The following is a 15,642-nucleotide window of genomic DNA, read 5'->3' as shown; positions in this document are numbered from 1 at the left end:
ATACTTTTGAGATCATTTATAGGATAACATTTTCTTGGCAAGAATACTTCTGGACTCTTGTTTCTTTTCCACTGGGATTATCAACATATACACTATTTACTGCCCTCTCATATTGGTGCTAGCTACTATTACCACAAAGATAGGATTTACTGGATAGACGTTCTGCTCACCACTCAGCCACTTCTCTGCAGCTGCCAATGATGCATCCCTCTGCTTCCTATAGAAATCAGCAACCCTAGGAGAAAGAAACAATGAAAAGGATGTGTTTAGTACATTGATTGCAGATACTAAAAAGGCTCTGGGGTCTTATAAGTTTATAAGAATTTATTTTCTATCTTTTTTAAAATGTTGAATGTTTGATAAGAGAATAAAATGTACTTATTGACTAATCTAGTGGTTAACATTTTTACCACTGTATTTTTCCTTTTTTGTGGAATACTTCAGAAATGAAAACGAATCATGCAAAGTCCATTTCTAAGTAAAATATGGAACCTAAAATATAGTTCCAACAGAGGTAGCAGGTTCAGTATATACGTCTAGTTCTCCAAAATAATAATGGTCACTTGCAGGGTAGAACTCTTAGGATCAAGGAAAACACTACTGAATTGACAAATCCACTGGCTGAGAATAAGGATACCCCATTTTTCTTTATTTCTAAATTGCCTAGGAAGTGCCATTATATAACTAAAGTAATTCGTAACTTGCACTAACGTATTGGTTATTTAGGCAAACTGTGTTGCCAGCCATCTGTATTTAAGCAAATTCCTGTGTCGTGTGTCCCTCATGGTTAATTGATTATTCAATAAAATACCCACGTATATAAAAGAATACCCTCCAAATCAGTTAAACAAGTGAATCCTAAACTGTGTGGGAACATCAAAATATCTCCTTAGTGGGTGGGAACTACTTTCAAAGCATATGCTCTCCTTTCCTACCTTGAATACTCCCAGTAAGAACTTCTAGGTCAACAGCTAATAAAACTTAAAGACCTTTTGCTTCTAATGGACTTTTTCTATTACCTATCTTACGATATGTAGGAAGGAAGAGTAATAAATGAACATTTTGGGTGCTCTTTACTATGTCCACTGGCCGCCTAAGTTATTTATGAACATTTTAATAAATCAGTCCATACCTATCTACGTGAGCCAGGAAGCCCTCTTCTCCCCACTGGTGTAGAAGTTGTGATATCAAAAGCTAGAAGAGATAAAATAATAACAAATGTCATGGTTCATCCCTTCAAATGCGTTTTGTTTTTGCCAAATGTAAAAGCAAATCACTTATGATTACATGTACTCTGCCATATAATTAATAATAAAGATTAATAACAATGGTGATAATAAACATAATAAATACTTACATAATGCTTGTTCGCTTCTAGGCCCTCTTATAAATATTAATATATTTAACTAATTTAATATTTATAATAATCTTGTGAGGAAGGTTATTATTTCTACTTCACCAATGAGAAAACCAAGCCACGAGGGTTAAATTAACTTTCTCAAGGTCTCAAAGCTAGACTCAGAGCCACAATTCAACGTCAGGTTTGTCTGGCTCCAGATCCTTGCTATCGATCCATCCTATTCTGTCTCTCTACACATAGAATATGAATAAAAGATACGTAAAGGTATAAATTATGTTTGGAGAATTTTTATCTTCAAATACATTTTAGACTTGGCAGTTCTAAATGTTACAAGTGACATTGTATTGATAACAGATACAAAAACTACAAAAAATCCTCAACATGGTGAAACATGGGTAAATTTATATATCTGTACTTTATGGAATGTACAATATTAAACACATGTCCCATTCTGTGCAAAATTTTCCATTCATTTTGAGTTCTTCAGTAGGAAGTCTATCTTTAAGATCTGAAGCTCAAGATTGCATTAGGAATGGATACAAAACTTCTTAAAAGTTTGTAAGGAAATTTATATATTCTGAAAAATCAATTTTAGGGGAGCACATACAGCTCCAGTGGTTGAGCACCTACTTCCCCTGTATGAGGTCCCAGGGTCAATCCCGGGTACCCCTGAAAAACAAAAACAAACAAACAAATGAAAAAACCAACTCTCATTGGGGAGCAGATGTAGCTCAGTGGTTGAGTACCTGTTTTTCATATATGAGATCCTGGGTTCAATTTTAGTTAAAATACATTCCAGTCAGTGTCTTTAGGGCAAGTTAGTCCATGAGTAATGGAGGCAAACAAAGAGTCATTTGACAGGTTTGGAATCCTTGGTCTCATGAAAGATTCCAAGACAATGAAGCCAAAGTTATATTACTTCACCAAGTGAAGTTTTAGTTTGTTCAGTTCAACAGTTTTCATACCAATTTCTGATTCTAGATGCTAGAACATAAGATAAGATGCCCTGATCCTCGAGGAGTTTGGGGTAAGCCTCCAAATAACAGCAGATTCATTCAATTTTCATTTGCTGCTTAGAACAAACATTTGTGGTTTCTGGTCTCCCCATTAAGTCCATATTGGATCTGATGATTCGGTATCGGTGATCTTTTTCCTTCTTGCCACCATAACTCAACCTTATTTGCCAACTTCTATTTTCTATTCTGATCCGAGTTTTTAAAAATTCTATTTGCTAAATTATCCTTACCTGTGTAAAAGTGCTGGTATGCATTGTTGAAACTTGCATGTGAAGAATAACTCTCTCTATTAAAGGTTTTGGACCTGTCAAAAAGCCTACTCTTAACCTACACAAAAAGAGAAAAAGCACGATACTAATCATGTATTAACAATACATACATTCCACTTTACTGACTTTAGGGATAGAACTGTGACCTGGGGACAGATGACTCTAGATAATTAAAACATTCTAATACAACTATCTACTTCTTATGTAAAATAAAAATTTAAATTTATGTGTACATTTAAAATATAGCACAACTCTGACCAGATATTTCCAAATGTGCTCTTTTTTTATATATGAAACAAAAAACTTGGTCAATTCCACTACAATTTCAGGTTAATAATCAAATAACTTTGATTTGTGGAGATGAACAGAGGGAAAAAAGGCCTATGTTAATGTTAATAATCAAACTGGTGTTCTAAGTCAAGTGGAATACAAGAGTCTTAAATGAAAAAAGTTACTGGACTAAAACATACAGTCCCTACCTCTTTTAGATAGAGCCATGAGGCCTTACCCAGAGGAGAGGATTTTTGAAAAAGAGTCGGCTCTGATGACACGGCCGTCGACATCCATGGAAAGAAATGTTGGCACCCGGGGCTTAAAATAAAAAAGAAAAGGAAACAAAAAACTATTGGTTTGAGAACTCTGTTGAGTGCCATATAATCACTTTGTATGGAGAGTGGAGATAGTAGTAGCACAACCACCTCTTAGATTATCTTTATCTCAACTCTTAAAAGGGACTATGAAACAAGAGACACATGCTGTTTTATTAGCATCTGCCTGTCCTCAAGGCTTCTTCTGTCAAAACCCACATAAGAGCTTTCATCACTTGCTCAAGATGCCATTAGTATGTATTTAGGGAAATCTCAAACAGTCCTTTCTTGTCCCAGTGTTGGAATCTAGGATTAACAGGTATAGAGGAGGGACACAGGAGGAACTAGTTTGGACAAGATCAAAATGAAGAGGTCTAAGGATAAGGGGGAAAGGGGGTGGATTTTGGATATATGGGAGTCCCATATATTCTGTATCTGACTTTGCTGTGGCCTAAAACTTCACTGAAGACAAAATGAAAAATGTAAGACATTGGGGGAATAGATGGAAGAAAATATCACTGTACACACAGACAACAGATCTTATAGTGATGAAAGGCAAAGTATCAAAAATTTTTAAAAAAATTTTCACTATCCCAAATTTTTAATTTTTTTAATTTTTAAAATTTTGTGTATTTTATTATTTTTAAAACTGTCAGTATTATTTCATTTTCTTATCAATTATTTGTGGCTATTTTATTGGTTTCATTTTTGAAGAAGTTTTGGTTACAGAAAGGTTACAACTGTGGCACGGGAGGACCATTTGTATGGGGTGTCAGAGATGGGGGATACATGGGAGGAAGTTTACCTGGCCATGTATATAAGGCATATAAATGTGTTCAAGTGTTCATGGGGCATTGTCATAGTGGGTGGAGATTCGCACAATAACTGAATGAATACTGAACTCCCATCCTGGGGAGCTCTGCCACATTATCTAATGGGACAGCCAGGATCCCCAAAGTACAGAGGCAATGACTAGTAAAGAAGGATGGTACATTGATGGGCCCTTGATATTGATGACTGTGCTTATAAACCTTTACTCGTGAAATTGAAACTTAACCTAGGATTATAGGGTGAGTAAGCATTACCTCCTAAGAGCCTCCTTGTGGCTCAAATGTGGCCTCTCTCTAAACCAAACTCAGCATATAAATGTAGTAACTTCTCCCCCAGTGTGGGGCATGACTCCCAGGGATGAGCCTCCCTGGCCCTGAGGAATTACTACCAAGCACTAACTAGCAATAAAACTGGAAAAACACCTTGACCCAAAGGGGGAAAAGGTAAAGTCAAATTAGTTTATATGACCAAGAGACTTCAAAGTGAGTTGGGAGGTTATTCCAGAGGTTACGCTTGTGCACGTTTCGGGAGGATCTCACTGACTGCCAAATGAGACACTACCCAAAACAGTGGGAATGCTGAGGGCTCTGGGAACACCGAAGTACTACATTCAGGGCAGATAGCTTGTGAGTTTGGTGCCTTGCCAGTTGGTCCTACTTTGGTGGTTTGTGCTCTCCAGTGTGACAGAACTGGACTCAGTTGTGGTTTCCCTACACATGGCTTTTCTGTCTATTTGAACCTATAGTTGGTGCTGGAGTTGGTAGGTGTATGTCCAAGAGACTTGAATCTTTGCACTGTCCATGTGCCAGCTGGGCCTTGAGCCTCAATGGAGTTGCAACACTTACTCTCCAGTTCATTGGATTCACCTAGGACAACTAACAAGGAGGTGATGATGGACAACCACCATACCAAGGAACCAAGAGAATCTACAATTGCAAGCAAGAGAGTCCCATCCATCAGCCATATGGGACTGAAGCCCTCTCTCAATTAGAGGTAGAGTAGGCATCACCATCCCAGAATCCTCAGGATTTGGGAATTAACTATGGACTAGAGTGGAATTACTGGTATTCTACTATTGTAACTTATTGTGATTCTAGCAATGGAAGAAATTATATCATTGATGTGGAGGCAGTAGCCACTGGAGGTTCTGAGGTCAGGGAGGAGAAAACAGGTATAATATGGGGGGCCTTTTGGGAATTGTCCTGAATGACACTGCAATGACAGATACAGGCCATTATATATCTTGCCATAACCTATAGAATTATGTGGGAGAGAGTGTAAACTACAGTGTAAAAACATAATCCATGCCTACTGGCAATGCTTCAAAATGTGTTCATCAATTGCAATGGACGTACCACACTAACGAAGGATGTTAATGTGGGTAAATGTGGGTGGTACAGGGAGTGGGGCACATGGAAACTGCCTATATTTTTTATGTAACACTTGCGTAATCTAAATATCTTTTAAAAATTTTTTTTAAAAAATGAAGAGGGCCAGCAGTCTTCAGCATATTTCAGAGAGAGAATGCTGATGCTGAGAGTCAACTAAAAAGATATAAAGATACAAATGAAGATAAGAAATGAAGATGAGAGATTTGGAATACTGAGTTCAATATCTACTTTGAAAGTAGATGTAAACAAAGAAAGGGTGCCGTGGCTATGCTGAGAGTGGGAGGACAGGAAGGCAGAAATGATATGCAGGCAAACCAGATAGGGACATCAACAGCTCTTCTATCTTTTCAGTAAATTTAAAGTGAGGACAAAACCTAAGTACATGCTCTCTGCAATATCGAGAGCAAATAAAGATGGTGAATGCAGTGCTGGATTTTAGGAGTCAGCCTTTGGGAGTGTGTGCCATTATCAGTGTCTATAAAGAAACAGGAATCATGAAAGACAACATACATAGACAGAGAGAAAGAAACTGATGACCCAGAACTCTCGGAGGTGAAGGACAGGGAGAGCGAATATGTGGCATGCTCCTGTGTCCATGAGGGACATCGCTAACCAAGCACAGTTCCCTTTCTCCCTCAGCTTCAACACAGTTTCCCAGTCCTCCTCAAGATATCATTCCAGTCAGCTGTTACCAAGACACTGATGATGACACCCAAGAGAAAATCTATTTGACATCCTTGGTATGTTTAAGAAGCTATGAATCAGGATTTGGAGTTAAAGATGACCATCAACCCTGACTCACTCTTTTTGACCAAATGCATGGTACAGAGAGCCAGGTACTATTTTTAAAGTAGGTAATTTCTGAAAAGAGCAGTGATACCCAAAATGAACAGCACTAATTTAATCATAACAATGAAAGACAAAAAACTGAAGTGGTAGCAAATTAATAATAATTTCCTTAATTTCACTGTAAAGGTGGGTTACTTCTGACACTTCTCCCAAGCTAAAATCAGATGTAGTACAATAACTTATGACAACTTATCTTCTAGTAGTGAAATAAGTTCACATTGTCACGTACCTTGTTGATCTGGAGAAAGTAATAAGGATCATCTTCTACTATGAGGAAATCATATTTTCTTGCCAGCTAAAAAGGTAAAAGTAATATATTTTTTAAAAGCTACCTAAAATAAATTTATTTTGGAATTTTAATACTTTGAATCTATTCATTTATTCAACAAGTTTTTCTTTGAGTGCCTGTATCCTAGACAATTAAGACAAAGAGATGAACAAGGCAGGAAAAACTTTTGTTCTCATGGAGCTTACAATTTTGTGGGGGAGACAGACTACACGTAAGTCAACAGATTATGAGTGGAGGAAACATTAAATGGGGGTTATAAGTGCTGGGCATAGCATTACAATGGGGTGATGTGTGTGAGAGAGTGGCAGGGCATTACTCCAGGTTGAATCATGGTGAAGCCATTCCTGGAGAGGTAACCCTGGAACTCAGAATGACAGGAAGGAGCCAGTTGTATAAATATCAGGGAAGAGGATTCTAGACCAAGGGGAGAGTAAGTTCAATGGCCCACGGGTGAGGAAAAACTTGGTAAGTTTAAGGGATAGGATGAAGGCCAGTGTGGCTAGAACAAGTAGGCAAGCGTGAGGGAGGGTAAGATGAGGTCAGAGAACAGACCAGCCAGATCACTTAGCTTTGCAAGGCAGATAAAGGAACGTGAATTTTATTCTAATTGCAAGGGGAACCCTCCAGAGGACTGTAAATGGGGAAAAGAGGTGACTGGCTTTAAATTGACATTCCAGTAGGTGGAAATGACATGACTGGCTGCTGTGTGAAGAATGAATGGTGAGAGATCAAGAGTGGGATTCAGCAGGGGTCCAATGAAGAGGATGTTGCAGTAGTCTAATCACAGAAGGTGGTGGCTTAGAAAATGATTATAATGTGGTAGAGAGAAACGGATGGGTTTAGATAAATTTGGTGGAAGAGTTAGATTAAACATAAGGGGTGGGGCGGGAGGGAGGACAGAAAGGAAAGAGGAATAAAGGTTAACTGTACATGGTGACACTATGGAGAGAGGGAATATGATGGGATGTGACTTGGAGGTTAGGAGTTGGGCTGGGGAAAATCAAGAGTTCTATTTTGGCCAAGTTAAGTTTGAAATGCCTAGTAGACATCTAAGTGGAGATATCAAATAGGAAGTTAGATACAGAAGTCTAGAGTTCAGGGGAGAGGTAGGGGAGAAGATATCACTGGAAGTCAATGGAAACTGGAAGAGAAAGGAGAAGATGCTGACTTGTGCATTGCCGTCTGGAGGTAAACCAATGAACCCCAAGACTGCTGGCCACCCAAAAGATACCGACCCAGGAGGAAGCAGCAAGCCTTCCAGCCTCTGAAACTGTGAGCCAGTAGGTTTCTAAGCCAACCTATTGTATGGCATTTGTATTAGCAGCTAGGAAACTAAAGAGTACTCCTCTTAAAAAAACTATATGTAGTAAAAGACCAGGGACAAGTCAGGTACGTAAGAGATACTTCAGGAAGGGTGCATTTCTCTTTTTTTTAAAAGATTTCTCTCATACATCACCCCATCACCAAAGGAACTTGCATAACATGCTTCTAAACATTTAAAAAGAACGAGGAACATAGCCACATAACACATCCTTCAAAAATACCTCATAGATGTCCTTTTTGCGGTCACCTTTTAATGACATTCCAGTAGGGTTGCTGCCATTTGGGACAGTATAAAGAAATTTGGGGGTCTTTTTCTTGGGGTTCTTTGAATCTTCCGGTTCCCATTTGGAAAGTATTTCTTTGAGGGACTCTGGAATAATCCCATTTTCATCACTGGCAACAGTAATTATGTTGCAGCCCAGAGGACACAGCTATTAAGCACATGAGAAAAGGAAAACCTGATTCAGACATGATTAAAATACGCAAGTGCCATTGATTTTTCTTATATGCACCAAGAACATTACCATTTACACCCCTCAACATATCTAAACCTACGCTCAGCTGTAGCTCCAGAAGGCTGAGGTTGTATCTTCTAACTCCATTGCTCCCCTGTGGTAGATTCCATTATTGTTCAATCATATCTTCCCTCTTCCCAGATGAAGAAATCTACTTTTGTCCACAACCATCACTATCTTTTATGTGGCCAGGAATCTTGTTCTGGCCAATAAATTGTGACCAGAAGTGATGTGTGTGCCTTCCAAGCAGAAGCTTTATAGCCCGGCTTGTGATGCTACCTCTTTTCCCCGTGCTACCCATGCTAGAAAGCTGGTACTCTTCCAGAGAAACACTGCTTCCATCAATCACCCTGGGGCCTGGAAGGAAGAGACGTGGACTGGGACGGCAGCTGATCTGCAGTGGACGCGAGAAGTAAACCTTCCTAGCTGTAAGCCTCGAGACAGAGTGCTCAATTTGGTACACAGTATAATCTGGCCTCTTTGGACTGAATTATCTTTATAGTTAGAACTGGTTCATAAAGTAGGTATTTACTGATGCATGTTTTTTGACAGAGAAAATGAATAACACAACGCATGCATCTGCTAAGCTGAAACATAAAGTAGTTAGAAGCAGAGGTTAATATTTAAAATATTGAACAACTGCTGTAGCATGGGCACTGATAGAGCAGAATACAGATGCAGGCTGAAATAGGGTCCCAGAGCTCCGCGCTATGCCAGCATGAACCCGGGCTCATGGGAGGGTCAATGAGGTCCTGGGAGTGGGGCCAGGGAAGCCAGAGTGGTGACAGGGCTCTGGGAGGGGCCAGGCCAGCAGCTTACCAAGCAGTATGGAAGGATTTCAGTATTTTACCAACTGCTAAGGCTGAACTGGATTTGTGCACAGTCATGATGTTATAAAAATCTTGCAGGATCTCATTCATGGATGAACATAAAGGCAAAAAAAATGGAACTTAAATAACAATAATTTATATAGTCCTCAGAAAAATAATTTTCAAAGGAAAAGCAAATACCCTTTTTGAGTCAAATGTGGAAATGAACAATAAATGGGGATAAACCAAACCCTCCTGATGACAAATTTAAAAGGACTTGAATTTTTTATGAAGCATATTTATCATGAAAAGAAAAAATCAGTATTGGGCCAGGAAATGAACAAATAATGCTTCTTAGCATATTTCCTCATAGGTTGCCACACTTTTCTGTTTGTGTATGTGAAAACATTAGTGCTTGTGTACATGCACGCTGTGTAAGTGGCACCAGTTTTATATTTACAGGCATAAGGCAATCTCAAGTCTTGGGAGTTCATGAAAATAAATAATTATTAGTATCCAGTCATTAAAAAAATTTTTTTAAATGTCAATTATATCCCTATTTAGGATTACTGAGAAAATATGACTTTCATCATGAAGAGCTGATTGTTTATATTTTGACTTTTATGAAGATAACAATAAATTTTGGGAAAAAGAACCCTTGAAGTTAAGCCATAAAAGAACATGAAGGTCATCTCATTCAGTTCCCCTACACTAAGCTGTAACTACCTTCACAACATCTGTGTTAAGAGACAACTGAGAAAATGTGTGGGTGCTGAAGTGATGCAGGAATGCCTCACCTCCTGAGGAAGTCAGCTAAGATTGTTAAAAAGTTCTTATACTGTGCTGAAATTGTTTTCCCTGTACCACCCTCCATGCCCCCCATCCCCTAACCCCCAGCCTACCTTTGTTCAAGTTCTATCAGCTTCAGGACGTGAACAGATAAATCTAATTCCCCTACCCCATGGCTAACTTGTATACATTTGAGGCAATTCTCACGTCTCTGCTGAGTCTGCTCTTTTTGGGGCAAACAGCTGCAATTCTTATAGCCACTCATCATACAGTACGGTTCCCAATTGGCTATTCACTCTGGTTGCTTTTCTCTGAATGTGCTCCTATTTGGACACAGATCTATCCTAAAATATGGTGCCCTAAGACAAATCTCATTCACATTAGTGTGGTCTGACCAGTGTATAGCTGAGTTAGACTATCAGCTTCTGCATTCTGGAGAGTACAGTTCCATTAATTTAACACTAGAGTAGAAAGTCCTAATTACACCATATTAGTTTATAGTTACATTAAGTTGATATATAATATGGTTATACTTCTAAAGATGGTCATAAAAGTAATTAAAACTAAATTTTTGTAAATTAAATCACAGTTCAAGTAAAATATTAAGAAAATTGGATGCCTTACACAACTTAATTTTAGCACCTATAAATTTGGATTTCTAAAAAGAAACACATTCATAAACCAAATGGTACTTTAACATAATATACATATATCATTTAAAATTGCTTGATTTTGTTTACTGATGAAAGATGCCATTTTAATTTTAAGAAGACAAAGATAAATCTAAATGTGCAATGGTTTCTTCTTATTGCTATAAAAAGAACTTTTGGTAAAAATGTGTACTCACAGCTTGAATTGTTCCTGAATAGATAGGTTCAGATAGGAGAATGTTATCTCCAGGGTTAATGAGCATTTCGAACACCTAACAAAAGAAGCACAGGTTAGCTCTGCTAGCATTGTTTCCATTCTCAGAACCTGCTTTTTTTTAGTTTGAGTTCACTAGGATTCTAGGGCAGGAGTTGACAAACTTTTCCCTCAAAAGGCCATACAGTTGGGAAGTGGATGTGGCTCAAGCAATTGCGCTGTAGCCTACCACATGGGAGGTTCCAGGTTCAGTTCCCAGTGCCTCCTAGAGAAGACGAGCAATACAGCAACCTGGCACACTGGGCTTGCGTGGCAAGCTGATGCAACAAGATGATGCAACAAGAAAACACAAACAGGAAACATAATGAGACACAGCAAAGCAGGGAGCTGCGGTGGCTCAAGTGATTGAGCATCTCTCTCCCACATAAGAGGGCCCAGGTTTGGTTTCTGGTGCCTCCTAAAGAGAAGATGAGCACACACAAAGAGCACACAGCGAATGGACACAGACACTAGAAAGTAAGCGCAAACAACGAAACACTGGGGGGAGGGTTGTGGGATGTGGGATAAATTAGTTTAAAAAAAGAAAAAGGTCATATAGTAACTATTTTGGGTTTTGTGGGCAATGTCTCTATTGAAACTACTCAACTCTGTGGTTGTAGCTGGGATGTAACCATAGGTAATATGTAAACAAATGAGTGTGGCTGCATTCCAATAAGCTTTTATTTACAAAGCAGATAAAACGAGCAGACACAATGAGCAGGGAGCATATATGGTTCAAGCGGTTGGGCACCTGCCTCCCATCTGGGAGGTCCTGGGTTTGATCCCTAATGCCTCCTAAAAATGACGAGCAGACAACAGCAGACATATGAGGGAGCCATCTCCGGGTAGGCGGGTAGGATATAAACTATTAAAAAAAAATGAAAGAAACTGTCTTGAGCATCTTTCTGAAAGAACTGTTCATAGCATACCCTCCTAAAAAAAGAATTTCATTGAAAGGAATTTTTTCATATTAATCCACAGAATCACAAATGTTTCTCTCCAAGCAAAATCTCAAACAATAATACTTTTATTTTCTTCAGTTAAATACAAAAAAGAGGGATGAAAAATTATAGAGATTTTTATTGCTAAAATTGTAGCAATAATTTCATCCATTAAAAATTCATTAATACTAACTAGATTATAGCTTTCGCAGTTACACAAGAAATAGTTACTCTGGTACAAGATAAATAAGAGTCATATGTAACCTGGATATGAAGAGAGAATGTAAAGAATATCTTGGACTAATTATTCATGGAAAAGAAAAGAAATAACAAACAGAAGAAACAGAGGATGATAGGTATAGTCTCTTTATTGTAGGGAACCACCCAGTGGAAGTTACATCGATGAAGATTTTGGAACCAGTTCAAATAGGAGCTCAAAAAATGGTTTCTATTATTGTCAGTAGATATAAACGTAGCAAGGGATGTTAGAAAGGGACAAGCGACCAAGAATTTTGCTCTCAGATTTGAAATATCAATCTGTAATACCTGAGAAGACAACGAAATAGAAAGCCTGAGCCAGAAAAATATCTGGAGAACAGGCTAAAATGGCTTGGAAAAAGATTTTCTAGGGTTTAGGACACCAGGCGAGGGAAGAGGGTCAAAGAAGGGGAATAGCAACAGCGGCAAAACCATTGAACCAAGAATGGAAAAGCAGCAGCAACACACAACCTCCTGCCACTAAATCCCTATGAAGAGAAAGAAATCATGCATCTAAGTAAACTACATCAAATCAGATGCCTAGACATCAGCAAAAAATTATGAGCCCTACTAAGAAAATGAGAGGCATGTCTCAAGAAAGGAATATATCAAAGTACAAGAGGAGACGCGGGATTTGAAAGAGCTAATTAATGATTAATGATTTCCAAAATCAAATTAATCAGTTGAAAGACAACTGGCTAAAGAGATAAATGACATCAAGAAGGCACTGAGTGAACACAAAGAAGAGTTTGAAATCCAGCATAGAAGAGTAACAGAGCTCATGGGAATTAAAGATACAATAGGTGAGATAAAAAACACATTAGAGGCATACAATAGTAGCTTTGTAATGAGAGAAGAAAGAATAAGTGATACTGATGGCAGAACAGCTGAAATTGGAGAAAGAAAAGAACAGAGAGAGAAAAGAATGGAAAAAAATTAAGCAGGGGCTCAGGGAGTGGAATGACAATATGAAATGCAACAACATATGTGTCATGGGAGTTCCAGAAGAAGTGAAGGGAAAAAGGGCAGAAAAAGTATTTGAGGAAATAAGAGCTGAAAATTTCGCAACTGTCATGAAAGAAATGAACTTACCAGTCCAGGAAGCACACTGTACCCCAATCAGAATAAATCTGAATAGACCTACTACTCAGAATGTCAAAGATAAAGAGAAAATCCTGAGAGCAGTAAGGGATAAGCAAACCATCATACAAGGGACATCCAGTAAGACTTAGCATGGATTTCTCATCAGAAACTATGAAGGCAAGAAGGCATGGTATGGTACAATTAGATACTGAAAGAGAAAAATTGCCACCTGAGATTTCTTTATCCAGCAAAACTGTCCTTTAAATATGGGTGAGCATAAAATATTCACAAACAAACAGAAACTAAGAGAGTTCATAAAAAAGAATCCACCTTTGCAGGAAATATTAAAGAAAGCCTTAGCTCTTGAAAGAAAAAGACAGGAGAAAGAGGCTTAGAGGAAGAGTACAGAAAAAAAGAAGAGCAGAAAGGATAACCGAAAGAGTAAAAAGACAGACTAAAATATGATGTGTGTGACAAATGAAAACCAAAGAAGACAATGGTGGAAGTAAATAACGCATGTACAATAATAAAATTGAATGTGAATGGATTAAACTCCCCAATCAAAAGATACATGCTGAAGAATGGATTAAAAAAAAACATGAACTTGGGAAGCGGACGTGGCTCAACTGGTAGAGTGTCTGCCTACCATATGGGAAGGTCCAGGGTTCGAGACCCAGGACCTCCTGACCCGTGTGCAGCTGGCTTATGCACAGAGCTGCTGCGCACAAGGAGTGCTGTGCCCCACACACAAGGAGTGTGCCCTGCAAGGAGAGCCGCCTCACATGAAGAAAGCACCGCCCACCCAGGAGTGGCGCCACACACACGGAGAGCTGACACAGCAAGATGACGCAATAAGAAAGAGACGCAGTTTCCCGGTGCCACTGAGGGTGCAAGAGGACACAGAAGAACACACAGCGAATGGACACATAGAGCAGACAACCGGGGGAGGGAGGGAGAGAAAATAAATAAAAATAAATCTTAACAACAACAACAAAAACCATGAACCATCCATATGCTCCTTACAAGAGACTCGCCTTAGATCCAGGGATACAAACTGGCTGAAAGTGAAATTTGGAAAAAGATACTCCATGTAACCAAAAAAGAGCAGGGGTAACTATACTCATATTGGATACAACAGATTTTAAATGCAAAAAAATTATAAGAGATACAGAAGGCCATTATAGATTAAAAAAGGGACAATCCATCAGGAAGATACAATAGTCATGAATCCCGATGCACCTAACTAGGGTGCCCCAAAATACACGAGACAACTCTGGCAAAACTAAAAGGAGAAATAGATATCTCTGCAATAATCATTGGAGACTTCAACATACCACACACATCATTAGATAGAACAACTAGACAGAAGATCAACAAGGAAACAGAGAACTTGAACAATAAGAAAAATGAGTTAGATCAAACAGACATATACAGAATGTTGCATCAAAACTCAGCGAGTTATACATTTTTCTCAAGAGCCCATGGATCTTTCTCCAGGATAGACCACATGTTAGATTACAATGCAGCTCTCAATGAATATAAAAAGACTGATATTATACAAAGCACCTTCTCAGATCACAGTAGAATGAAACTGGAAATCAATAATGGACAGGAAAAGATATATTTGCCAATGTGTGGAGGTGAAAACACACTCCTAAATAATCAGTGGGTCAAAGAAGAAATTGCAAGTGAAATTAGTAAATACATTGAGACAAATGAAAATGAGAACACAACTTATCAAAACTTATGGGATACACTGAAGGCAATCTTGAGTGGGAAATTTATAGCCCTAAATGCCTGTATTGAAAGAAAGAGTTAAACTAAAAGATTTCACTAAACAACTAGAGAAACAAGAAAAAGAATAAGACATCAATCCCAAAGGAAGCAGAAGGAAAGAAATAATAAAGATTAGAGCAGAAATAAATGAAATTGAGAACAAAAAACCAATAGAGAAAATTGACAAAACCAAAAACTGGTTCTTTGAGAAGATCAATAAAATTGACAAACCCCTAACCAGACTAACAAAGAAAAAAGAGAGAAAAGATGCAAATAAATGCAAAGGAAACGAAAGGCGGGAAGTTACAATTGATCCCACAGAAATAAAAAGGATCACAAGAGGATATTATGAGAAACTGTATTCCAGCAAACTAGACAACCTAGATGAAATGGACATATTCCTAGAAATGCACAAACAACCTATACTGATACTACAAGAAATATAAAAGCTTAACAAACCAATCACATTTAAAGAGATTGAATCTGTCATTAAAAATTCCTCAACAGTCCAGAACAGTCCAGGACCAGATGGTTTCACGGGTGAATTCTACAAAGAATTTCAAAAAGAATTAACAATGACCGTGTTTAAACTCTGCCAAAAAACTGAAGTGGCATTTTATGAAGCCTAATATCAAAGCCAGAAAAAGATACTA

At 38.3% G+C, this 15,642-nt stretch overlaps 1 protein-coding gene across 2 annotated transcripts in view; it reads right to left on the bottom strand.

The window, feature by feature from the left end:
* Positions 1-15,642, bottom strand: part of AADAT (aminoadipate aminotransferase) — a 45,770-nt gene that overhangs the window by 16,904 nt on the left and 13,224 nt on the right. The window contains exons 4-10 of one of the 2 annotated variants that reach the window (XR_011648415.1): positions 10,876-10,950; positions 8,137-8,346; positions 6,533-6,598; positions 3,154-3,236; positions 2,607-2,703; positions 1,133-1,194; positions 151-235 (exon numbers count right to left, since the gene is read on the bottom strand). Coding sequence is in view for 1 of the 2 variants with exons in the window: in XM_004475394.5 (XP_004475451.2) it covers positions 171-235; positions 1,133-1,194; positions 2,607-2,703; positions 3,154-3,236; positions 6,533-6,598; positions 8,137-8,346; positions 10,876-10,950 (658 nt within the window). In the remaining variant the exon portion in view is untranslated. The remainder of the gene's footprint in view (positions 1-150; positions 236-1,132; positions 1,195-2,606; positions 2,704-3,153; positions 3,237-6,532; positions 6,599-8,136; positions 8,347-10,875; positions 10,951-15,642) is intronic. The other variant, XM_004475394.5, reaches the window with a different exon arrangement.

This window comes from Dasypus novemcinctus, chromosome 1 (assembly GCF_030445035.2).
Source record: "Dasypus novemcinctus isolate mDasNov1 chromosome 1, mDasNov1.1.hap2, whole genome shotgun sequence".
NCBI classification, from domain to species: domain Eukaryota; kingdom Metazoa; phylum Chordata; class Mammalia; order Cingulata; family Dasypodidae; genus Dasypus; species Dasypus novemcinctus.
The sequence above is the reverse complement of the archived record's forward strand: the minus strand, read 5'-3'. Positions and strand labels throughout refer to the sequence as shown.